We start from the raw sequence: 27392 nt of genomic DNA on the forward strand, positions 1-27392 counted from the left end.
AAGATGATACAGCGTATCGCTCAACCGCAGCCTGCGATACATTCCACAACCACACGCAGCTGCACGAAGGAAGCAGAATTTGACGCAGCCACAACGCAACAGCGCGAAATGAGCGCGCAAGGAGCGCGCCAAAAGGGAATGGAAAAAAGGATGTTTTTCCAGCCCAGAAGGAAGACACCATCATTGTACGCCGTGCTTCCCACTCGTTGAGACGTGTTGCAAATTTAAGAAGTGAAGTTGAATATCACGAAGTAATGTAAATTAGTTGTAAATAAATTATCGTTGAAGTTAAATTAAGAAAAGGACTTCTTTATCCGGTATCCGATTTCCGTGGTTTGGTTTTTCTCGGAGAGTTCCGTCGGTCCGCCTATGTTGAGGTTTCCCATACAGTCCACTCACGAACATAAATTTGGTCCAGTCGATCCGGATCGAGTATAGTGTAGTGTCTCTCCGACTGTTCCGGAACCGGATGAAGAACCGTAAAGTGCAAAACTGAAAGTGGATTCCGAAAAAGTCGGAAAATTCAAACAGTGATGGTGTGAGCAAAATGGCCGCCATCGAAGAAGTACAGTGATTGTGCGACGTCACCATTTTGTGAAGAAAAACTGGTGTGCGGTCGCCATTTTGAAAGTGCTGTTGGATCTTATCCATCGGAAAAACTAATTAAGCGAGTAATTAAGTGCTCAACACGTGGGTAGGGTACCCGAAGTAAGTGAAGATAGTTGCTTTGAAGCTAGTGTTCTGGTTTCCCAAGTGACCGGTTGGTGGATTCCCAAGTGACCGGTTGCGTGAGCATAGACTTGGCTGTGTTCCCAACCAACGTCGAGCATAAGGCTTGGCTGGATGTAGTGTCTACAGTGGCATGCCGGAAGAAAGTGTTTCGAAGCAGCAAAAAACCGGAGACTCTGGAGCTAGTTCTGCACTTGGGCAGTCTACTCTAGATTCCTCCACTCCGTTAAGCAAGAAGCAGAAGAGAAAACTGAAGTTGACGGAAAAGTTAACAGTCATGGAGAACATCCAACGACTCGTCCGCCGTCGTGGCGCAGCAAAAGGTAAGGTGTCTCGCATCCTCAATACTATCCGCCCAGATGGGGATGAAGTGGTTCAGCTGACGGAAGCTGAGGTAAAGGTCTATATGACGAAGTTGGAAGCAGCCTATAAGGAGTACAACGTTGCTCACGACCAAATCATGGATGTCGTTTTGACTGATGATTGCGAACAGCATGAGCAACAGTATGAGGAGTTTGACATCATTCACGATACTGTTTCCATTTTGTTGGAGGAACAGCTCACTAAGCTCGATGCTAACAAGATGGCCGCAAACGTCGTCGCAAGGATAGGTAATCAGAACCAACAAGCACCGGTTGTTATCCATCAACCGCTTCGCATGCCGGTGCCCACATTCGATGGCCGGTATGAAAGTTGGCCGAAGTTCAAGGCCATGTTCAAGGATCTCGTGGATAAGGGTCCAGATCCGCCAGCAGTGAAGCTATACCATCTGGATAAATCCTTGGTCGGAAGTGCAGCTGGTCTGATTGATGCCAAGACCATCAACGAGGGCAACTACGCCCACGCGTGGCAAATCTTGGAAGAGAGGTTCGAGAATAAGCGCCATGCTATCGACTCTCATGTGAACGGTCTGCTGAATCTGAAGCGTATGGTGAAGAAGAGCCATTTTGAGTTACGGGCTCTAGTGGATGAGTGCAGCAAACATGTTGAAGGTCTTAAGTTCCTGGAGCGAGAGTTCGAAGGAGTAGGAGAGGATTTCGTCATCCATCTACTGGCAGCTGCATTGCACAACGATGTGCGTCATCTTTGGGAGTCAACCGTTAAGCATGGAGAGCTACCCGACTACGAAGACATGCTGGTGTTCCTGAAGGAACAGACCTTCATCCTGGAAAGAGTCGAGGCTAGCAGTCAGAAGTCATATTCGGCTCCAGTTAGGGCTGTTTCTGTAACGAACAAGTCGTCGGTGCAGAAATCTCATGCAGTTGTGTCTTCGAGCGAGACAGAAACGAAATGTGAATTTTGCGGAAAATCACATGCTAATCATAGCTGCGCCGACTTTAAATCCCTCACTGTCCCGCAAAGGTTGGTCAAGGTTCGAGAACGAAATGTTTGTTTCAATTGTCTACGCAGAGGTCATCGGAGTGTCGATTGTTCGTCGGAAAAATCGTGCCAAAGATGCAAACGTCGGCACCATACTCTCCTTCATGCTGAGAAAAAACCCAAGCAAGTTTGGCCCGCCAACATCAGCAACACCGACGACAGCATTGTGTTCAAGTTTGGCATCTCGTACGCAGCAAGTGTTGCTGCTTACAGCGGTAGTGGACATCTTGGATAGAAACTACCACCCCCCCCCATGCAGAATTTTACTGGATAGTGGTTCCCAAGTTAATTTGATATCTCGAGCAGCAGTAAATTTGTTGGGTTTGAAGCTGGGTTCGTTGAACATCACGGTCTTGGGGGTGAATAACACGAAGACTCATTCATCCAACTGTGGTGTGGTCCATCTGTCGTCGAGGTACAATGATTTCCATGCAAACGTTAAGTGTCTGGTAACTGACAAGGTGACATCGGATTTGCCAACATCGGTCATCAATGTCAGCGCGTTGGAGCTTCCCGTTAATGTTCAGCTAGCTGATCCGACATTTTCCAACCCAAGTAAGGTAGATATGCTACTGGGCAACGAATGGTTCCTTAAGTTGTTGTTGCCTGGTGAAATAGCAATGGGTGACAGTCTGCCAATTTTGCGTGAGACCCAATTTGGCTGGGTCGTGGGTGGTGTGTTCGATGACGGTGCGTTTCCAGATGAAGCGGTTCACACGCACACAGTCACCATGGATGAATTAAGCCTTCCATTCAACGGTTTTGGGAAGTCGAAGACGTTGCAGATACAGAAGAATGTGGCAGTGAAGAAGCAGAATGTGAAGAACATTTCCGAGAGACTCATCGAAGAGATGCATCTGGGCGGTACATCGTGGAGCTGCCGCTTAAGGAATCCGTCAGCGAATTGGCTGATTCTAGGTCGTTGGCGCTGAAGAGATTTTATGCACTGGAACGAAGACTTTCGTTGCATCCAGACTTGAAACAGCAGTATCAGGATTTTATGGCTGAGTACGAGAGTCTTGGCCACTGCAAGGAGGTTGATGTACGCAAGGATTCGCATGATATCCTCAAGTGGTACTTACCACATCATGCTGTTTTGCGGCCTTCAAATACAACCACTAAGTGCCGTGTTGTGTTTGATGCGTCTGCCAAGGTTGCTGGTCGGTCACTCAATGACGTAATGAAAATTGGTGCCATAATCCAAAGTGATTTGCAATCCATTGCTCTTCGGTTTCGTTTCCCGTTATTCGTGCTGGCTACTGATGTGGCTAAAATGTACCGACAAGTTCTCGTGGATCAGCGACATACACCGCTTACTCGTGTGTTCTGGAGAAATAGCTCCACCGATCCACTCCGTGTCCTTGAGCTGACAACCGTCACTTATGGTACGGCGTCTGCCCCATTCTTGGCGACACGGGCACTACTGCAACTGGCCATCGACGAAGGCGCAAAGTATCCTCTGGCTGCTGACATCGTTAAGAATAGTTTTTACGTGGACAACGCTTTGTTCGGTTTCGATGATTTGGATGAAGCAAGCAAAGCCCAGACGCAGTTAATTGATATGCTTGGAACTGGTGGATTTCCTCTGCATAAGTGGGCTTCCAATAATCCTACGCTGTTGGAGCGGATTCCTGAGAATGAGCGGGACGAATTGGTCAGCATCGACGAAGGTGGTAGTGCAGTGATTAAAACGTTGGGCCTTATGTGGAACCCAGATTTGGACGCTCTGCAGTTTGTGTCTCTCTCAACAGTAAGTAAAGGTAATACAACGAAGCGACAAGTGCTGTCGCTCGTGTCCAGAATGTTTGACCCTTTGGGTCTGGTGGCGCCGGTTATTCTAATTGGCAAACTTCTAATGAAGAATATCTGGAAGGAAGAGCTAGAGTGGGATGACGAGCTCACAGGTGAACTGAAGAAACATTATGATAATTTCCTGAATGCGTTAAGTGGTGTTACGAATCTGCGAATTTCTCGTCACGTGGTGGTCACTGGGGCCATTGCTTTTGAGCTGCATGGGTTTGGTGACGCAACATTGGAAGCATACGGCGCCTGTGTGTACATCAGGTCAATTCTACCTGGACAACCTGCGGTGATGAAGTTGTTGTGTGCAAAGTCCAAAATCGTCCCGAAGACTGTGCTGACGATTCCAAGAAAGGAACTTTTAGCAGCGCTTTTGCTGAACCGTTTGGTGAAAAAGGTGTTGGCAGCATTAGCGCTGCCCTTCCGGGATGTTACTATGTGGTCAGACAATCAAGTGGTGCTAGCTTGGCTAGCGAAAAACCCGGAACGCTTGGAAGTGTTTGTGAGAAACCGGGTAAGTGAAATTACCGCTACTGGACATAAGTGGAGATATGTGAATACGCTGGATAATCCAGCCGATATAGTGTCGCGTGGCCAATCTGCTAGTAGTCTTGAGAAGAATGATCTTTGGTGGAATGGTCCTTTGTTCCTGCGCAGTGAAGAATATCAGGTGGTGGCACCAGGTCCACTGTCCGATGAAGAGGTTCCAGAGTTACGGCGTGCCACTATTTCTTCTGCGGTGGTATTGTTGGAAAAGTTGCCTGTATTTTCTAAGTTCGAGTCCTTCAGGAAGATGCAGCGAGTTTTGGCATATGTTTTGCGTTTCTGTCAGAACGCGAAACAAAAGGTTAAGCAGCAGAGAATCACACAGCGGTTTCCAACAGTAATAGAGATGCGTACCGCCTTGAAAGTCATCGTCAGGGTGGTTCAGTTGCAGCATTTTGGTAAGGAAGTTGGCATCATCGAATCTGGTGAGCACTGCAAAAGATTCTCTACATTGAACCCCTTTCTTGACGATGGAATGATTCGTGTTGGTGGCCGACTGCGAAATTCGAGTTTGCCCTATGGCGTTAAACACCAGTGGATCTTGCCTAATCAAGATAAAATGGTGCAGCGTCTGATTGAAGCCATTCATCGTGAGAATTTGCATATTGGACCTTCGGCTTTGCTGGCTCAATTACGTCGCCAATTTTGGATTGTGGGAGCTCGTTCTGCTGTGCGCAAGGTAACCCGAAATTGCGTGCGATGTTTCAAGTTAAATCCTCCGTGTGCCACTCAATTCATGGGGGATCTTCCGGTTGCAAGGTGTGATAAAGCTCCCGCTTTCGTGAAGGTTGGCGTTGATTTTGCGGGTCCCATCCTTATTAAGCAGACTGGAAGAAAAGCAGCACCTGTAAAGGGATACATTAGTGTCTTTGTTTGTATGGTAACGAAGGGCATTCACCTGGAATTAGTGGAAGACCTGTCAGCCGATGCCTTCGTTGCTGCCTTGCTGCGGTTCGTCTCTCGACGTGGTGTCCCTGAACAGATTTTCTCCGACAATGGGACAAATTTCGTCGGGGCTCGCAACGAGCTTAACGTGCTATATAAGCTTTTTAAGGAGGAAGCAACAACTCTCAAGATTTTTGAGTTCTGTCAGCCTCGGCAGATTGAATGGAAGATGATTCCACCAAATGCGCCGCACATGGGTGGTATCTGGGAAGCAGGAGTCAAGAGCACTAAGACTATCTTGAAGAAGAAATGTCAATCGAGTCTTTTAAACACGTCGGAGTTTTCAACCTTGCTTTGCCAAATCGAAGCTCAGCTAAACTCGCGGCCTTTGTATGCTCCTTCCGAGGATCCATCGGAGCTCGAGCCGTTGACGCCAGGTCACTTCATGATCGATCGACCTTTGACGGCTATTCCGGAGCCAAGCTGCGAGGGTATTCCAGTCAATCGTCTGTCTCGTTGGCAGTATGTCCAGCGTCTGCGAGAAGATTTCTGGAAGCGATGGTCACAAGAGTACCTATTGGAGCTTCAAAAACGGAATAAGTGGAATAAGAGGCAAGAAAACATTAAACCAGGAATGGTTGTCCTGATCAAGGATGACAACTTACCACCACAATATTGGAAAATGGGCAAGGTGGAAAACTCGTATTTGGGATCAGATGGATTCGTCCGGGTTGTGGATATTCGAACCAAAGGTGGTTTATTAAAGCGTCCAATCCACAAACTGGCCCCTTTGCCTATACTGGACAATGAGTGCAAGGAATCCGCGGGGGAGGATGTTCGAGCCGTCCCTGCCGAATAAGATGATACAGCGTATCGCTCAACCGCAGCCTGCGATACATTCCACAACCACACGCAGCTGCACGAAGGAAGCAGAATTTGACGCAGCCACAACGCAACAGCGCGAAATGAGCGCGCAAGGAGCGCGCCAAAAGGGAATGGAAAAAAGGATGTTTTTCCAGCCGAGAAGGAAGACACCATCATTGTACGCCGTGCTTCCCACTCGTTGAGACGTGTTGCAAATTTAAGAAGTGAAGTTGAATATCACGAAGTAATGTAAATTAGTTGTAAATAAATTATCGTTGAAGTTAAATTAAGAAAAGGACTTCTTTATCCGGTATCCGATTTCCGTGGTTTGGTTTTTCTCGGAGAGTTCCGTCGGTCCGCCTATGTTGAGGTTTCCCATACAGTCCACTCACGAACAGATGCTATTTAACTAAAGAGGCTGGATTAAAAACAAAGAGACGCAGTGTCAAAATAGGAACAGCGGTTGCTGTCAAATCAGTTGTTCCAAACGGAATTCAAAATAATTATAAAAATTACAATCTGATTTTTTTTTGAAAATGTTTTTTTTGCACGAGATTAGAAATTTATTAAACATCAAAAATGGTACCTTTACTGTGATCAATTCGAGAAAACATTTATTATCATGAACAATCAAATAAATATATGTGAAAAAAGTCTAACCCGGTGCTCAAAAATATTTTCAAATACATATTATTTTGAAATTTTTAAAATTATTTAAAGATTTGCATCCCATATCTCGCTGTGGAATTTTTTTCGTGATTCTACTTTTTCTTTTTTGACATTTCTCCTAGCGTATTTTGCGTTAGTCTATGACGTTTGAGCGGTGCACTGTTCACTAAAAATGAACACTTTCATGCATCGAGTTCATTAATAATGAATTTTGGCACTTCGGCACCGCTCAAACATCAAAATTTATAATAACATCAAAACTTAAATTAACATTAAAAATAATAATAAACCTATGCACTGGATAAATATATACATATGTATACATATTATATATGTCTTCTTTAGCACCGTTGCTTTATATTCAACAATATATATGATTAAATACAATATATAAATTTGCTAATGAGAACTCTGAAAGCATCTTCATTTACATGACTTTTTAAACTTTTTCATAATTTCTATAATGTGGATAACAATACTTATCTTGCATTTAATACCGATTGGTAAATAATGTTTGTTTACTTTGGCACTGCCTTTGACGGTTCTTTCGGTATTCTTTCGGCTTCAGTTTTTGCGGGTCTCTATCTATAAATAACATCTCTGGTGAAAACTATTGCTTTCGTCTGTCCAACCAGGTCCAAGCAAGGTCTGTTGTATGAACAACATCTCTGGTGAAAACTTTGTTTTCGTTTGTCCAATCAGGCCCAACCAAGGTCTGTTGTGTGCAGTGCAGTGATCGGTTATTAGAGCAATAATTATTAAATATTGTTTACACGTTTGTGCCACTCATTGGAGTCCTGAATCCTGATGTTGGAATAAACCGACAAGTAAGTTATACATTTATCATTTACCAGGACTACTTTGAATAATAAATATCAAAATTACGCCCACAACCTGCGTTTAGCCTCTTTTATTCTTATGTATTAATAACCATTTCTGATGGTAGGTATTCCAGTAATTAATATCAGTAATAATTCTTCCAGACGATCAAGAAACTGCCAACGTGGTGTAAATCGAAAAATAAGCCATGGCATCGTCGATAGTCAAGATAGAATGTGAAGATTTCAGAATCTCTCATTCAATATGTCGACTTTGTATGGGCAATGAACTGCTCGATGATATATTCAAGGAAAACGATCTGCACCAATGGATATCGGACTTTCTATCAATAACGGTTAGCTTTCTAGAACGATGTTATTTGTTCAGGCCATTTAATAAAACGCTTACCCCAGGTATCTCCAGAGGACCAAAGAAGCCAATCCATATGCGCTATCTGCCGTAAACGGATAACCGAGTTTCATCAGTTTCGGGTACGCTGTCGGGATGTACAAAATGTTTTAGAATCCATGGCTCAGAATGCAAATGTTGAATCAGTACAATTTCGACGTCAGCGGATTTGGGAAGAGAATTTGTGCAAATACTGCGGAAAATCATTTTCGAAACGGTAATGTAATAATTGAAAATTATAAGTCATTCATTTGTTCAAGTTCTTTAATTAAAAATCATCCTCGATCTTCCATTTTTTTAAAATTTCAGGCAACATTTGGACAAACACATGTTAATCCACGAGGAAATGGATAGAAATGAGCTAATTATCGAACAAACCAATGAGCAATGTGATATAAATGAAGATGTCGTGAATCATAAGGATCGGGCATCGAATAACTTATATTTGCCGCATAATGTGGAAGCTGATCACGATGAAGCGCCCGATAGTGAAGATTCTATTGTCTTAGAGGATATGATCGACATATCAGAAGTTAAAGTCGAAAACCGTGCGGATGATGATACGCAAGCATTCCAAGAATCGAGTGCTCCATTGAGTAAAGCATCTTTCGGCTGGAGTAATGTTGATGGCAGTAAAGACCAAACTTCGAAAGATAGTGGTGAAGAAGTCCAAGACAAAGAATCATTCCAATGCAACATATGTAATAAAATGTTGACATCTGGACGTACACTGTGGGGTCACATCAGGGCAGTACATGGCCCAAAAAACCATGTTTGTCGTATTTGCAAAATTGGATTTCCTTTTCAGTAAGTTTTGATTCTTGTTTCGTACCAATCTATTTACCACATGTTCTATCGTAGAAAGGAATTGAAGAAGCACTATGCCACCATTAAGCATAGGAACAAAATACAAGAAATTCGCGATAATGGAGAATCGTATGATGAAGATGATGGGGATGATGCAGTGCAAAATCAAGAAGAGATTGATACCGCTTTTGATGACAGTGTCAGGCTGAAGAAGTTAGTTCCAACTGATGAGAACTATCAACAATACTCGTGTTCGAAATGCAGTCGAACGTTCATTTATGAGAGCCACTTAGAGAAACATTTTAAATCTCACGAAGAGGACGATGTATACACGGCTGAAGGTTCTGATAACAGCGGGAATGGTTCGGCTGAAGGGAAACACACAAAAAATAGCGATCGACAGTTGAAATGTAAAATATGTAATAGGTTGTATCCAAATTTAAGGAAACTGAAGCAGCACAGGAGATGTCATGACACTAAAACCCATAGATGTCCTATGTGTGAAAAATTGTTTTTGACACGGTGAGCGTTTCCAATTATCAGTTTCAAAACATTATAACAATCTTATTGTTTTTTTTTCAGGTCCATATTAAGGAAACATGTTGTGACGCATAAGCAGGTTCGTGAACGTAAACAAGAAAGCCCGGTTGCGGTAGAGGACAATTCTGCTGAGCCATTTAAGTGCGACATATGCCACAAGACGTTCAAGCGAATGAGCACTATGCAGGGCCACAAGAAAATAGCACACGGACCAGACGTTCATGAATGTAAAACTTGTGGGGAGGAATTTCGCACAAGGTAAATAATCACTAATAATCTAACGCATTTTATTTTAAATTAGCCAATTCTCTTTTCAATTCTAGTGCCGGCTTGGAATTCCATAAGTTAAATCATTCAATAATCAAAAAAATGCCTTCATAACAGATGCAACAAACACACATGATTTTGAATAAAAGCTGACAGAGTCACTCTAACTAATTAATATTTCTACAAACAAATTTTATAGAGAATTTCATGAATTTCTTCGATGTTAATCAACGCACTCCTTCACAACTGAAAAACCCATGGCAGCTTAATGCTTTGTTCCGCAAACACGTAATTTTTTTTAAAGTTAATTTTTGTAGCCGCTAATATGCAAAGGCCAACGGAGGTCGTTCGTAGTTTAGTGGGTTCGAATCCCATCGAAGGGAAAGTGGTTACCTTTAATACATTTTTCAAATCAAAATCTTCCACATAATGTACGCATATTCACATCTGAGTTTGCAGATCATTGTAAATTAATTTTTGTGAATTTTGATACAGTGATCAGTGTTCTTCACTTTCCTACACATAATCGTATATGATACAAGAGAATCCTCCACGGAGACAATCTCCCTTTTCCAGATAACGATCATCCACACGATAAACATCGATCAGCCACACATTTCGGTGGCAGCGATCTAATCCGATCTCCCCAGTTAGTTGTCGGTTAACTGCCAAGCAGGCACTACGTGCGCAAGTGATCATTTTAAAAGATTGTTATCGATGTGTTATTTGCCGGACCGATTGATTATAGTTACCGTATGCGGGAATAAAAGAAACTACTTGTGGGCAGTGAAGTGGTGATTTATTGATGGCCTAGGAATAGACAGCCGCTCTGCTGTAAAATAAGAGTGATGGTGCTAATTTTTATCCACCCAATAGTCCTAGTTGCCAAGATGATGCTCCTGTTTTAAGAAGCGAGTAGAATGGAGAAGTGATTGTTTTGCTAAGAGATCGGTAAGAGTGGAGTTTCGGAAGCAAATCCGATTTGACTGCGATCTAATTGGCGAAGAAAACTGATCCATACTATACCCCCAACAGGTCTTTCGGCTTGTGGCCTTGTGGGAGCGGCATCCCAAAACGACAGTGGATCGACGTGGTTGAAATGGATCACTAGCAATCATTTTGGTTATGTCCGGATAGACATTTAAGCGTAAGTACTAAAATATTTTTTTTGCATGTGAAATTTATGTTTTTACTTCGTAAGGGTCTGGGGTTACGGTGATTCCGAATAGTTTTTTTTGTTAATGGGTTAATGGTTAACAGTAATGGTCACAGAAATTTAACACGGCAAGGTATAGCCCATGGAATAAAAATATTTCGTTACATGTTAAGACGTTACATGTTATGACTTACTTTCTCATCTCTCGACTCTCATAATATTCATTCGAGGTAACTGTTCTATTCCTGATCTTTATAAATCTGAAAGGACGATAACACCGCCCTACAGGGGGAGACATAATTGTTTTTTAATTTAATTTTTGTATCGGCCTTATTTGGTTGATTAATTTATCCACCAGTGTCAACCTAAGTAACACCAAGCATTACATTATTGCACATATATCAATCAGAAACCGGCATTCTAAATGCTAATTGCATTAGATCAGTTTTAACGATGTGAAGTTGCATTTATTGATCAACTGTCAGACAACGATTCTCTAAATCAGCATTACGAATGCAGCGATGCATTACTGATGCTTTATTTCAACATGTGAAAGTAATGAGCCATTAATTCGGTCTTATAAATGCCCTTTTCCACTTTAAGTCCACTTTAAGGGTCGTATTTTTTACAGGCATATATAGCTTCATGATTACTTGGGAAATTACCACAATACTGAATTATTCTGCGAGAGTATGTGACTATTTTCGCTTTTTTACAGAATAAAATGATGCGAAACGCTCAAACCAGTTAATAATGCTAAATGTATCATGAAGAAAATTAAAAATGAAACAAAATAATACAATTTTGCACTTGACTCTTAGCTTAACCTTCCTACAGTGCTAAAAAAAACTCACGCTTACGGTGTTCAAGTCATATTGACCCGGATTTGATTTAGCAATATCTCAGGCATCCCACATGTTTATACAGAGTGTTTGTTTCCTGATCGTGCATATTTTGGGGGCAGTTAGGGCACCCCAAGACATGAAAAAGTGCCCATGGAACATTGGGTACGCAAATCACTGCTAAGTGAATTATTCATAATTTTATGTTTTAATCATTGGCGTAAATACGGAGAGGGGGGGGGGCTAGCGGGGGCTTAACCCTCCCTAGAAAAAAAAATAGACACTTTGAAATATGAAAATACAATAACGATATAATATGACAAAAAAAACTATGTAAAAAAAGAATTAGAAAAAAATGCCACCAAAAAAAAACTTTTTTTCTTGTTTTGCCTTTCTCGTATACTAAGTATACGGTAAAGGCTATATGATCGCTCCAAAAACAAACTTTTTATAGAAGGCCCGGAGACCCGGAGTGTTATATACCAATCGACTCAGTTCGACGAATTGAGGTGATGTCTGTGTGTGTGTGTGTGTGTGTGTGTGTGTGTGTGTGTGCGCACAAAACGACGCAAAAAATGTCACTCATTTTTCGGGCACTTATCCTCAACCGATTTGCTCGCAACAAGTTGCATTCGACGCAGAATTCTGTCCCATTGTTTCCTATTTGAAATTGGCCAGATCGGACTATGGGATCAAAAGTTATGGCCAAAACACAAAATCATACGAAAAAATCATGTAAAAAATGTCACTCATTTTTCGGGCACTTATCCTCAATCGATTTGCTCGCCTCAAGTTGCATTCGACGCAGAATCCTGTCCCACTGTCTCCTTTTTTAAATTGGCCAGATCGAACTATGGGATCAAAAGTTATGGCCAAAATACAAACTCTTACGAAAAAATCGCGTGAAAAATGTCACTCATTTTTCGGGCACTTATCCTCAACCGATTTGCTCGCAACAAATTGCATTCGACGCAGAATCCTGTTCAATTGTTTCCTGTTTGAAATTGGCCAGATCGGACTATGGGATCGAAAGTTATGGCCAAAATACAAAATCCTACGAAAAAATCGCGTAAAAAATGTCACTCATTTTTCGGGCACTTATCCTCAACCGATTTGCTCGGAATAAGTTGCATTCGACGCAGAATCCTGTCCCACTGTCTCCTTTTTAAATTGGCCAGATCGAACTATGGGATCAAAAGTTATGGCCAAAATACAAAATCCTACGAAAAAATCGCGTGAAAAATGTCACTCATTTTTCGGGCACTTATCCTCAACCGATTTGCTCTCAACAAATTGCATTCGACGCAGAATCCTGTCCCGTTGTTTCCTATTGAAAATTGGCCATATCGGACTATGGGATCGAAAATTATACCATTTTTTCCTTTCTCGTATACTAAGTATACGGTAAAGGCTATATGATCGCTCCAAAAACAAACTTTTTATAGAAGGCCCGGAGACCCATAGTGTTATATACCAATCGACTCAGTTCGACGAATTGAGGTGATGTGTGTGTGTGTGTGTGTGTGTGTGTGTGTGTGTGTGTGTGTGTGTGTGTGTGTGTGTGTGTGTGTGTGTGTGTGTGTGTGTGTGTGTGTGTGTATGTGTGGGTGCGCACAAAACGACGCAAAAAATGTCACTCATTTTTCAGGCACTTATCCTCAACCGATTTGCTTGCAACAAATTGCATTCGACGCAGAATCCTGTCCCATTGTTTCCTATTGGAAATTGGCCAGGTCGGACTATGGGATCAGAAGTTATGGCCAAAATACAATTTTATACGTAAAAATCGCGTTAAAAATGTCACTCATTTTTCAGGCATTTATCCTCAACCGATTTGCTTGCAACAAATTGCATTCGACGCAGAATCTTTTCTCATTGTTTCCTATTGGAAATTGGCCAGGTCGGACTATGGGATCGGAAGTTATGGCCAAAATAGAATTTTATACGTAAAAATCGCGTAAAAATGTCACTCATTTTTCAGGCATTTATCCTCAACCGATTTGCTTGCAACAAATTGCATTCGACGCAGAATCTTTTCTCATTGTTTCCTATTGGAAATTGGCCAGGTCGGACTATGGGATCAGAAGTTATGGCCAAAATACAATTTTATACGTAAAAATCGCGTTAAAAATGTCACTCATTTTTCAGGCATTTATCCTCAACCGATTTGCTTGCAACAAATTGCATTCGACGCAGAATCTTTTCTTATTGTTTCCTATTGGAAATTGGCCAGGTCGGACTATGGGATCGGAAGTTATGGCCAAAATACAATTTTATACGTAAAAATCGCGTAAAAATGTCACTCATTTTTCAGGCACTTATCCTCAACCGATTTGCTCGCAACAAACTGCATTCGACGCAGAATCCTTTCCCATTGTTTCCTATTAGAAATTGGCCAGGTCGGAATGTGGGATCGGAAGTTATGGCCAACATACGATTTTATACGGAAAAATCGCGTAAAAAATGTCACTCATTTTTCAGGCACTTATCCTCAACCGATTTGCTCGCAACAAACTGCATTCGACGCAGAATCCTTTCCCATTATTTCCTATTGGAAATTGCCCAGGTCGGACTATGGGATCGGAAATTATGGCCAAAATACCTTTTTGCCTTTCTCGTATACTAAGTATACGGTAAAGGCTATATGATCGCTCCAAAAACAAACTTTTTATAGAAGGCCCGGAGACCCATAGTGTTATATACCAATCGACTCAGTTCGACGAATTGAGGTGATGTCTGTGTGTGTGTGTGTGTGTGTGTGTGTGTGTGTGTGTGTGTGTGTGTGTGTATGCGCAAAACTACACAAAAAATGTCACTAAATTTTTCGGACACTTATCCTCAACCGACGATCAACAAGTTGCATTCGACGGAGAATCTTGTCTTATTGTTCCCTATTGAAAATTGGCCGGGTCGGACTATGGGATCAAAAGTTATGGCCAAAATACAAATTCATACGAAAAAATCGCGTAAAAAATGTCACTCGTTTTTCGGGCACTTATCCTCAACCGATTTGCTCGCAACAAGTTGCATTCGACGCAGAATCCTGTCCTATTGTTTCCTATTTGAAATTTGCCAGATCGAACTATGGGATCAAAAGTTATGGCCAAAATACAAAATCCTACGAAAAAATCGCGTAAAAAATGTCACTCGTTTTTCGGGCACTTATCCTCAACCGATTTGCTCGCAACAAGTTGCATTCGACGCAGAATCCTGTCCCATTGTTTCCTAGTTGAAAATGGCCAGATCGGACGATGGGATCAAAGCTTATGGCCAAAACACAAAATCATACGAAAACATCGTGTAAAAATGTCACTCATTTTTCGGGCACTTATCCTCAACCGATTTGCGTGCCTCAAGTTGCATTCGACGCTGAATCCTGTCCCACTGTCTTCTTTTTTAAATTGGCCAGATCGAACTATGGGATCGAAAGTTATGGCCAAAATACAAAATCCTACGAAAAAATCGCGTAAAAAATGTCACTCATTTTTCGGGCACTTATCCTCAACCGATTTGCTCGCAACAAGTTGCATTCGACGTAGAATCCTGTCCCGTTGTTTCCTATTGAAAATTGGCCATATCGGACTATGGGATCGAAAGTTATGGCCAAAATACAAAATCCTACGAAAAAATCGCGTAAAAAATGTCACTCATTTTTCGGGCACTTATCCTCAACCGATTTGCTCACAGCGAGTTGCATTCGACGTAGAATCCTGTCCCGTTGTTTCCTATTGAAAATTGGCCATATCGGACTATGGGATCGAAAATTATACCATTTTTTTATGGAAAAATCGCTAAAAAAATGTCACTCATTTTTCGGGCACATATCCTCAACCGATTTGCTCGCATTAAATTGCATTCGACGCAGAATGTCTCATATTTTCTTATTGAAAATTGGCCAGATCGGACTATGGGCTTAGATGTTATGGTCAAATTACTATTTATTGTGAAAAAGAGTTCAAAAAAGTCTAGCGGTGTTTCTGGACAGCAGCATTTCGCTGCCATTATTTTTGAATATTTGGAAATTCGAGAAAAAGGTGAAAGATTTCTCTGCAAGTTCTACAATATGTCGAAAAATCAGTAGTGATTTTTTTTTTAAAAGTGAACTAATTTTCAATGATAGTGAAAAGTGGCTGGCTTGCCGATCTTGAGATTATAGGGGCGCTTTACACAAGAATATATAATATGTGCTCAAGAACTCAACCATTTGCTCCTCAAAATGACATTTTTATGTATTTATCAGTTCAAACAAGAAGATGGACCTCGGATATCTCAAACAAATGCTTCCTGATTTTCCACGATGAAACGGCTTAAAAATTCGGTGAGATCTTTCCGATTATCCTTATCATCCGTTTGCCATTTAGTTCTCCGTTATTTTTGTCTTTGATATTCGATTTCAACCACATTAAGATCTACGAGTTACGATTTAAGATTTGGAAATGGTGGGTTTTTTGCCTTGTATTAGCATTTTGCCCATTGTATGCCTAAAACCAAAGATACAACAAACAAACCATAAGACTCAAACTCTTCCCTGAAAAAGAATTAATGAGCTTTTTATTTACATTTTTTTTGTATCTTTATTAAGGAGACTTTCAGCCCTAGGATGGCTCGTCTCCGTCATATTTACATTATTATTTTTGTATCATTTCAGTGTAACACAAACATTTCTTTATTTAATTACTCTTCCGGTTTTATTACCTTTCATTTATAAGCTAAATTCCAGCTCGGACAAGTAATTTATTGCATATTTTCACATTGGATAATTGTTCAATAAAATATGTGTGAATCAATTCATCTCTAGGTTGAATCAGCTTGAATTTTAGTTGTGTTGCTCATACAGACTTAATCGCCTGACAGATCTTTAAACAATATTTCTCGTTGAATAAATGCGAATCAATATTTTGTTTTTTCCTACTTTAAGAAAAAAATAATTCCTTCAGGTTACATGTTTCATTCCCGTTATTGTTAAGGGTATATATTAAAACATCTCTCTATATTAAAAAAAAATCTCAATTGGATACAAATTGGGGGAAGGGACATTTAACATATTTTTATTCTCGTTTCAGAGAGCGAACAATGGCGCTTAAACCTAGGCTGATTAGCCAGGGCAAGTTTAATAGCTTTGCCCCATCCCAAGGAAATCAACAATGGAGTGACATAAATTTCTTAGCATGATCACTCCCAACGTCCATTCAAACTTATTATATCATTTGCTTATGATGATACTCCTTAACTATATACCCTACCAACCATCCAACTACTTGGCATCTATGAGGGCGTCGGTGAGTCGCTGGCCTCTCGTTAAGTAGATGTCATATCATCATTTCCTTCCTTTCCCTAGTAACGGAGAAGATGGGCGTGGCCGGCAATGGTAGCTTTCATGCTTTATCATTTTGGACCTCCAATTGGATTGCTATTAAATCCCAAGTAGTAATCTATAAGCAGTTGGAGTAAGAAATTTAAAGAATATACATGACAGCTATTAGTATGCAATCTACGAAATACTCCGTTACAACGCAACGCAACGCAACGCAAAAGAGTTAAAAAAAGTCTAGCTCATTTTTTTAGCACTTAGACTTCATCTATTCCCCCCCAAGCAACACAAGTTCAACAAATCTGGTTGCAGTAACCATATAGTGACTGAATCCGGTCATATATAAGTTAATGTGATTGATGTGCAATATGTGTGCTTCTCAGGTCGCTCGCAACAGATTGCATTCGACGCAGAATCTTGTCCCATTGTTTCCTATAGAAACTTGGCCGGATCGTACAATTGGGTCAAAAGTTATGGCGAAAATACTAATTTTAAAACTACAAAATAAAATGCCATTTTTTGCTCTTATGCTCATCCGATTTGTTTGCAACAAATTGCGTTTGGTGAGATTTTTTTTTATACATATAAAAAATATGAAAAATAAGACCAATCCACATATTGGTATTATTTGAGATTTTTCCAAACCTTTTGAACGAACGAGAAAGGCACCATCACCGCTAGGTGGATTAATCTGGGTTTTTTAAAATTAAGCATTTATTCAGCATTTCGGATGTTTTATTTATTGGCGTAAATACGGAGAGGGGGGGGTGGCTAACGGGGGCTTAACCCTCCCTAGAAAAAAATAGCAATTCTTTTTTTTACATAGTTTTTTTTTCATATTATATCATTATTGTATTTTCATATTTAAAATGGAATATAATTTTTTACTTTCTTCGAGCGGGATTCGAACTCGCGCTCTTGGCACCCGACGCTGTAGTTGTCATTGCCCTTACCAGCTTGCCTATAATAGAGAGATGGTAGTGGGAATAATTTTGCCTAACATAAACACTAGGCCCCTTCAGGAACATTGAAACTTAATCTAACTCATCTCAGAATGCAACCGTCACAAACATCATACCCAGTTGCAATGAAACAGCTACAGTATTTATCATCAGACTAAGGCCGGAGTGGCCTGTGCTGCACATAAAAGACATCTCCATTCAGCTCGGTCCATGGCTGCACTTCGCCAACCACGCAGTCTGCGGAGGGTCCGCAAGTCGTCCTCCACCTGATCGATCCACCTTGCCCGCTGTGCACCTCGCCTTCTTGTTCCCGTCGGATCGTTGTCGAGAACCATTTTCACCGGATTACTGTCCAACATTCTGGCTACGTGCCCGGCCCACCTCAGTCTTCCGATTTTCGCAGTGTGAACGATGGATGGTTCTCCCAACAGCTGATGCAACTCGTGGTTCATTCGCCTCCTCCACGTACCGTCCGCCATCTGCACCCCACCATAGATGGTACGCAACACTTTCCTTTCGAAAACTCCCAGTGCGCGTTGGTCCTCCACGAGCATCGTCCAGGTCTCGTGTCCGTAGAGAACTACCGGTCTTATAAGCGTTTTGTAGATAGTCAGTTTGGTACGGCGGCGAACTCTATTCGATCGGAGCGTCTTGCGGAATCCAAAGTACGTACGATTTCGAATTTCTCTGCTGGTATCGTTATCGGCGGTCACCAGTGAGCCCAAGTACACGAATTCTTCAACCACCTCGATTTCGTCACCACCGATATAAAGTCGTGGTGGGTGGCTCACATTGACCTCTCTTGAGCCTCTTCCTATCATGTACTTCGTCTTCGACGTGTTGATGATTAGTCCAATCCGTTTAGCTTCGCTTTTCAGTCTGATGTAGGCTTCCTCCATCCTCTCAAAGTTACGTACCATGATATCAATGTCGTCGGCGAATCCAAATAACTGGACGGACTTCGTGAAAATCGTACCACTCGTGTCAATCCCTGCCCTTCGTATTACTCCCTCCAAAGCGATGTTGAATAGCAGACACGAAAGACCATCACCTTGCCGTAATCCTCTACGGGTTTCGAAGGGACTCGAGAATGCCCCTGAAACTCGAACTACGCACATCACCCGATCCATCGTCGCCTTGATCAACCGTATCAGTTTATCCGGAAATCCGTTTTCGTGCATTAGCTGCCATAGCTGGTCCCGATCGATTGTATCATATGCGGCTTTGAAGCCGATAAATAGATGATGTGTGGGCACGTTGTATTCGCGGCATTTCTGCAATACCTGACGTATGGCGAACACCTGATCTGTGGTAGAGCGTTCACCCATAAATCCCGCCTGGTACTGCCCCACGAACTCTCTTGCAATTGGTGTTAGTCGGCGGTATAAAATTTGGGAGAGTACCTTGTAGGCGGCGTTCAGCAATGTGATTGCGCGGTAGTTGCTACAATCCAGCTTATCGCCCTTTTTGTAGATGGGACACACGACACCTTCCATCCACTCCTGCGGCAGAACCTCATCCTCCCAAACCTTGGTAATCACCCAGTGCAGCGCTCTAGCCAGTGCTTCACCACCGTGTTTAAACAGCTCTCCTGGTAGTTGGTCAACCCCAGGGGCTTTGTTGTTTTTCAGCCGGCCGATCTCCTCCTGGATTTCCTGGAGATTCGGAGCCGGAAGTCGCATGTCCTGCGCGCGTGCTCCTAGGTTCATTACCATACCGCCACCGTCGTCTGCCATATCGCCATTCAGGTGCTCTTCGTAGTGCTGCCGCCACCTTTGGATCACCTCACGCTCGTTCGTAAGAAAGTTCCCGTTTTTGTCCTTACACATATCGGGCTGTGGCACGTGGCCCTTACGTGAACGGTTCAACTTCTCATAGAACTTTCGTGCGTTATTAGCGCGGTACAGTTCCTCCGTCTCTTCACGGTCTCGATCTTCCTGCTGGCGCTTTTTCCTCCGGAAAATCGAGTTTTGTCTGTTCCGCGCCCGTTTGTATCGTGCCTCGTTCGCCCTCGTGCGGTGTTGCAGCAATCTCGCCCATGCTGCATTCTTCTCCTCAACTAACTGCTCACATTCGCCGTCATACAGCTACAGTAATGCTGCTTTAATGCATCCATCGAAAATAGTGCAATGGAGTAATAAAATGTAGCTAAACTATGTAATTAGTGATAGGGTTAGGTTAACGACAAGTACCAAGTACAAGTACAAGGTACAAGTACAAGTCAATGGTCGAAATGGAAAAAACATTCTGCACGTACCGATTTCTATTCTCAAATGTAAGTTGTTTGGACTAATAGTCCCCGCTATATGGTTCCATATTGGAAAACGTTTGACGTATGAACACTACAGGCCTTAAAGTGGCACTAAAGTAGCTGTTCCATTGCACTTAACGAAAAACAACCTTGTGCATTCAAAATGCTATTATAAGACAATGCCTCTCATGATTGCTTTGAGAATGCTTATTTAGAACAGCCAGGTTTTCGAAATGCTTATTTACAGCATAAAGCATATGCAATGCTAGTATAATGCTACTATAGTGCTTACTTTAATGCTTATTGGTTACCTGGGTTGTTTCTGAATTCTGAGAAAGGTTCATGTGTGGCAGTGAAATTGCATTTGGTATTAATTATGAAAAGGCAATATCTTATTGATTTGAAAGCATAAAAATAAGCTTGAAATGAACAACAACGGAGAGCCACCAATATATCAATCAAAGCAATCATGGTATTTCGCCAGCAATCAAAGATATGTGGTCAATAATCACGGACTGGAGTAACAGTTTATCAGCAGACTTCCGCTTGCCTAGCAGCATGATAATCTCCAAACTCTCATCAGCGTTCAGGAAGGATTCTCATTGACGATTTCTTTCAGAACACTTCGACGATTTGCTTCGAAATCCCTTGAATATTTAATTTGGAGTCTCTCGACGTTTTGCCTTGGAAATCCTCAATGAATGGCTTCGGAATTCTTCGTCGATCGGAATCCCTCTGACGTTTTGCTTCGAAATCCCTCGACGAATTGCTTCGAAATCCTTCGATGATTTGCTTCAACATCCCTGGAGGATTCTTTTTTTTTTTTGTGTCTTTATTAACGAGACTTTCAGCCCGAGGCTGGCTCGTCTCCGATTCTTTACGGAATCATTCGACAATTTGCTTTAGAATACATCGATGGTTTGCCTTGGAATTCCTCGAAGATTTAGTTCGGACTTTCTCGACGATTTACTTCGGAATCCCTCGAAGAATTGGTTCAAAATCCTTCGACGATTTGCTTTGGAATCCCTCAACAATTTGCTTCAACATCCCTGGAGGATTCCCTTCGGAATCACTGGGCGATTATTCACGGAGTCATTTGACGATTCGCTTCAGAATACATCGACGGTTTGCTTTGGAATTCCTCGAAAATTTAGGTCGGACTCCCTCAACCATGGGCGTAGCCAGAGGGGGCAGGGGGGAGGCGCCGCCCCCCCTAAATGGTGGAAAGATTGAACGGGTACTGAAATGAATTCGCTTAAACATGTGCACTTTACGATCCAATCATATTCAGAAATAGGTTTTTGAAATTCAAAAGATTCCCAAAAAACTTATAAGGGTATCCAGGATCCATACTATATGAAATTTCAAAACAACTCGAAACATTTCGGGCTCAAGAATTCTCCTAGAAATCCTTCTAGAAGCTCCCTGGGAACTTCTAAATTCCGGAAAATTATCCACAAATTCCTCTGAAAATCGTTTGAAAATCCTTCTCCTGTAATTGTAATTTCTTCTTATCTAGAAACCCCCAACTAATTTTGTTTTAGGAAATTCAAGTGGAAGTTTCTTGAAGATTTCTTTTCTTCCCTTCAAGTTTTACTTCTAGACATTTCTTCGGCTATTCTTCCAGGAAAATCTGCGACATTTCCTTCAGGAATGCATTCTAGAGTTCCTCCAAGAATACATACGGAATTTCCTCCCAAAATTCCACTAGAAGTTTCTTCAGTAATTTATGACGGAAATCCTCCAATTTCGCTCCATAATTTCATCTGCTAATCTATAAAAAACTGCTTCGGGTAATCCTCCAGGAACTCTTCCTTAAATTCCTCCGGGATAAAGGTAGTGTCACACCTCGGGAATTTGATCCGCGGATTTTTTCCCTATGTGTTTTTGCATACTCGATGTTTTCGGGATTTGGGCACGGAAAATCAAAATCCCGGCCCCATTTAAAATGCACGGGGACCAAAATCCGGCGGAAAATTTTCCCGAGGTGTAAGGTAGCCTTAACTTCCAGGACTTTTTCCGGGAATACCTCTATAAATTCAATAGCGAAATCCTCTAGAATTACATTTTGGAATTCTTTCCGCAATCATTTCAGAATTGTAATAACCCGAGATTCTATCGTAATAATAAAACGACTGTTCCAGTTCATGGTTATAAATCAACTCTTTATTCAAATGCCAGTACATCATTAGACCCTATTCCACACAATGTACCTATGTAGTCTACGATGAGAACCCTTCCAGAGGGTTCGGCTATTGTCTGTTTCCTTGGTAACAAAACGCGCCGACCATTTTTTAGGCACTATCAAAATCGTCGCCAACATCTTTATTCTAAAATTATATTAGTTTTATTAGAAAATAATGTCAATCTGCATTAAAAACAGGGCTCAATTTTGGGAAATAATGTGATTATTGAGTATATAAAATTTTGTTCACAGTTGATTTGACAGATCTTATGGCCATTTCTGCTGGCGACGATTTTGGCGTCAATTTGTTTTGCGACGATTTCAAATCGTCGCGGCCGATAAGGTGGGAAATTGATAATATATTACCGAGTGGTGCATGCCACTACAACTCCTTCACTCGTAGTAAAAACAATCTACCATAACAGTTTCATAAGCTTACTAATTACATTTGCTAATTATCATTTTCTGAAAGCAAATTATTATCTCCGAATTCACAAAATCGAAATTTCATGTTGAAAATATACAGAACATTTTACATTTTACAATTAAAAACTAAACATATTTTTTTTTAGTTTTAAACAAACCCATGTAATCATTGCTTCTTTACTTTACTAATACTTAGCACTCAACGTTAACAGAACATTCTTTCCAGGGAAAACTTCAAACCTACAAATGCTGTTGTGGGATGCACAACATTCTGATATAATGGCCTATCAAACCAGAAATTATCCACAATTGGAAGTATACCGAAAAAGTCTGCAACGGAATCCTTTAACATGTACTCATCCTTTCTGTCGTTTCTTGCTTTTGTTTGGCTCTGTTGAAAACTGCGTCCTTCCGAAACAAAACGACAAGCAGGCAGGGGCGATTAATGCCTGTCCGCCAACACCCCAAGTAAATAGAACGGTTCGGAAAGCTGCAACACAAATCCACTCACAAACCTTTCGATGGCACGGATCAAAGGTCAAACGTAAACAGCAACTCCTCCATTGAAAGTAAATGATTTCCTTCAATGCGAATGGGTCATCAACTGGCAAAAGGTTGATAAAATTTTCCTGTGTCACAATTATTCATTCTGGCTTTAACTGCACAACCAACAGCAACATAAACAAAATGCAGTCAAATCAAAACGCATTCAAATTCGGCACCACACTCACACTCGCCGCACGTAAACATGTCGAAAAATCGCAGTTGTGTTAGTCCTTGTTGATCTGTCTTATTGCCACAGTTGATCATAACTGGCGCTCATTTTTGGTTTTCTATTTTTTTTGTGTACAGATAAAAATAAAATGGTCTAACAAATAAAATAATGCATATGAAGCAAAAAAATGGTGAAAAATAAAGCCTCTCATTTTGATACTTCCAACAAAAGTATGCTTTATTCACTAAAATAAAATGGTTCGCTCCAATTCCACAGGTAAAAGCGATATTTCACGCCATGCTAAACCACAAAATAGTATAAAAATTTAAAATTCACACTCACTAAAAGGGTGGAAAAGAAAAAAACCGAATTTCACGGTAACACTATTCACCAAAACTCACTACAAAAAAAAAATCACGCCAAAAGCACAAATGCCGGCGGTCGTGAAAACACAAAACAGTTGCGCGCAGTGCACGCACGATAAACGCCTATTTCATCCTCGTCGTTACTGTAATAACCCGAGAGGGGTGAAATCAGGAGTGATTCAGTTTGATTCTAAATTTTCGACCACTATTCTAGTTTGAATCTGGAGCAAAATAGAACAAACTCGCTGGTTTCCCCAGCAGTGTTCTATTCATGTTTTTCAAATTTTCAATAAATTGAAATCATTATGTTACTGTTAAGAAAGGCGCCGGAATTGCAAAGTGGATTGATCCGTAGATAAAATGACGCATCCATACAACAAAACAATTGAAAAATATTTGCATCTCGTGATTCAATCGTGGTTCAAATCTGCAGAAAATAGAACGGAGCGTTATACCAGTTTTATTTTATTGACAGTTGACTGGTATAAAAACTGAATCTAAAACAGCTGCTGGGAAATTCAATGTTTCAGATTCATATTCAAACTGACAGCCCCGAACGATTTGAATCACTGCTGATTTTACTGATTTTACGACTGTTCCAGTTCATGGTTATAAATCAACTCTTTATTCAAATGCCAGTACATCATTAGACCCTATTCCACACAATGTACCTACACTGAACTAAAACTTCCTCCCAAGAATGACTGATAAGTGTGTTGCTACTGCCCTTTAACGATTGTCATCCCATTTCCAGAAGATTTGCATTTGGTTGTTTGCGGTATCGGATGACACTCATCTGAATGAAAATCATCCGATGGCTGAATGATTTGCTGAATGGTATATGAATGATTCGTAAGACTACAATACGATGATGGAAATATGGTAAATAAATGCATTATATTTAGGTTTCGAGAGAAAGTTTGCTTGAAAAAAATACCTGCTGGGATTAAAAAATACAGAAAAACGCTTGCTTCACGATTTCATGCCATTTTATTTAGAAATTAACATTTAATATATCTAACACCATAATATTTGGGAAACATGGTCGTGTACACGGTTTTCACTAGCTGCTGCAGCTCCGGATTCCTGTGTTTGCTTCGATGCAAGGCCAGCAGCAAATATCCAAAGGCGAACAGATCTGCCGCCAGAGTATGACACTCGGAAGATCCAGGACAAACTCCTACAGTTTCTGGTCCCAACATCGAGGAGAAGGATCCGAATCCAAGAGCCACTATCAAACACTGAGTGGTACATGAGCTATCTGGAACAAATTGCAGCGGCTTAGGTGGTGCTGAAGGAACAACCGGAACAAATGTCTCGCAAGAAAAGCGGTCTTGACTGCGTATCTTCACGGTTCTAAAAAACGTTTATCTTATTAATCAATGGAAAAATCTTCGACCGTAGTTTTACTTACAACTTGAGAATCATGTTATCCGATACGCAAACATTGCGGTACAAGTAGCGGTATGATCTACAATATAGATCTAACATTACAAATATTCAGCCGCACTAAATTGACAAAAAAAATTTTACGGTGTCCACTCCACTCCACTATTACTTCCAAAATGGTGACGACCGACTATCACGCTAGCAATACAATTGACATTCACAAATCACACAATAAGCAAATGGTAATCGTTGTGGGGCAAGCTCGAATCATTTTTCATTCACGCTTGAGATGATGTTCTTAAGGTTGACGTGCTATTCAAAAAACAAAGGAACAAACTTTGCAAATCAAAACAGTAGTCATATCTTCATGAGATGATTTTCTTTCGGTTACACGGAAGCGAAACATATAGTCATTTTTGTTATATGGAAACAAGCGGATGCTTTCTGAAGACAGCCTGGGTGACAAATCATTTACTATAAGGATGATGATTGTGTTCAGTGTATGTAGTCTACGATGAGAACCCTTCCAGAGGGTTCGGCTATATTACCGAGTGGTGCATGCCACTACAAGAATATCCTTCAAGAATTCCTCTAGAAATTTCTTTCGGAATTTCTACAAGAATTCGTCCAAGTATTTCCCCGGAAATTTTTCTCTTCCTTCAGGAATTTCTCCAGATTTTTTTCCGCGGAATTGTTCTAGAATTCTTTCCGGACTTCACTCGGAATTTACTCCAGAATTTCATTCGGAAATTAATGTTAGAGTTCCTCCAAGATATCTTCCAAGAGTTCTTCCAGGAATTTCTTCAGAACAAACAAAGAACAGCAATTCATCTAGGAATACTTTCTGGATTTCATCTGGTAATTTCTGCATTAATTCCTCCTGGTATTTTTTCGGGAATTCCTTCTGATATTTCTCCAGGAATTCCTTCATGAACTTCTCCAGTAATTATTTCAGTACTACCTTGTGAGAGTTCCTTGTGAGAGTTCCTTGTGAGAGTTACTAGTGGAACTCCCGGAGAAATTTTCAGATGATCAGCCGATGGAATATCAGGATTTGAATTTCTAGAGGAACTTCCGAAATCCCATTTCCCTTGAAATTCCTGCCAAATATCCTCAAAGAATCCCCTGTAAAGTTCCTGGAGAGATTACTAGAGGAACTTTTGGAAAAACTCCTGGGGGAGCTCCCGGAGGAACTCCCAGAAAAACTATCGGAAGAACTTCGGGAGGAATTTCCAGCTAATTTTCTGAAGAAAGCCTAAATGATTTCCTGAAAAAAAGCCTGAATGATCTCCTGGAAGAGCTACTGGTGGAATACCCGGAGGAATTTCTAAAGAAACTCCCGGGAGATTTTTGAAATGAACCTCCGGAGGAACTGTCAGTGAATCTACCAGAAGACTTCTCTGAAAAAATCTTGGAGAATTCATCTTATAGACAAATCTCATCTAGCTGAAACCTTTGTAGGGGTATGTAGCAGGACCATCATCATCATCAGAGGACCTCCCGGAGAATTCCTTGAAGAGCTCCAAGAGAAATTCTTGGAGGAGCTTCTGGAGGGATTTCTGTATAATTCCCGGAGGAAATTCCCGAGAGCCCCCGTAGGAACTGCCGATAGAACTAGCGGAATAATTCCCGAAGGAAATCCTGGAGGAATTCTTGGAGGATCTGCAAGTTGAACTCCTGGAAGAATTCCCGGAGGAATTTTCGAAGGAACTCCTGCAGGATGTCCAGTGGAAATCTTGAAGTTTCCACCGGAATTCTTTCTGGATATCTTTGGGAATTAATCTAGGAACTCCTCCAAAAATTCCATTGTTGATTTTATTTTCGGTATAATTTCTGTATAAATTTTCGGTGGAATTCCTGGAGAAATTCTTTGAAATTTTCACAAGAAATTATTCGAAACTTTCACGGAAAAAAATATGGAATTTACACAGGAAGTTCGAAGATTTTTCGCGGAATTCTCAGGAATGTTTATTGGCAATTCTGCGGAATTTCCACGGAATATTCTTAGGAATTCCACGGTGCAATTTTTCAGATTTTTTTTTATGAGAAACAGCACGAAAGAATTATCTGAAGAAT

The 27392-nt window shown here is 41.1% G+C and overlaps 2 protein-coding genes across 3 annotated transcripts in view; one reads left to right on the forward strand and one right to left on the reverse strand.

The window, feature by feature from the left end:
• The window catches only part of LOC134210336 (zinc finger protein Xfin-like), a 96124-nt gene that overhangs the window by 46096 nt on the left and 22636 nt on the right, over window positions 1–27392 (reverse strand). Inside the window, exon 5 of the mRNA XM_062686386.1 lies at window positions 400–492. Coding sequence (XP_062542370.1) covers window positions 400–492 — 93 coding nt within the window. The remainder of the gene's footprint in view (window positions 1–399; window positions 493–27392) is intronic.
• On the forward strand, window positions 7320–9889 carry LOC134213526 (zinc finger protein 91-like). Of its 2 annotated transcripts, none has more exons than XM_062692657.1 (7): window positions 7320–7586; window positions 7857–8047; window positions 8106–8317; window positions 8410–8907; window positions 8962–9429; window positions 9490–9705; window positions 9771–9889. In XM_062692657.1, exons 2-7 carry the CDS (start codon window positions 7901–7903, stop codon window positions 9826–9828), a joined length of 1599 nt encoding a protein of 532 aa, XP_062548641.1. In that variant the 5' UTR covers window positions 7320–7586; window positions 7857–7900; the 3' UTR covers window positions 9829–9889. The 2 variants fall into 2 exon arrangements, with proteins under 2 accessions (XP_062548641.1, XP_062548640.1); XM_062692656.1 differs by having other exon boundaries at window positions 7321–7700.

The sequence above is a fragment of the Armigeres subalbatus genome, chromosome 2 (genome assembly GCF_024139115.2).
Source record: "Armigeres subalbatus isolate Guangzhou_Male chromosome 2, GZ_Asu_2, whole genome shotgun sequence".
NCBI lineage: Eukaryota > Metazoa > Arthropoda > Insecta > Diptera > Culicidae > Armigeres > Armigeres subalbatus.

What these genes read in the sequence shown, in the direction of transcription:
- LOC134213526 (XM_062692657.1), top strand. Translation starts at nt 7,901, where the DNA reads ATGGCATCGTCGATAGTCAAGATAGAATGTGAAGATTTCAGAATCTCT. An exon ending in GGAAAATCATTTTCGAAACG is followed by an intron (nt 8,318 to 8,409) that starts GTAATGTAATAA and finishes TTAAAATTTCAG; the next exon opens with GCAACATTTGGACAAACACA. An exon ending in GGGGAGGAATTTCGCACAAG is followed by an intron (nt 9,706 to 9,770) that starts GTAAATAATCAC and finishes TTTCAATTCTAG; the next exon opens with TGCCGGCTTGGAATTCCATA.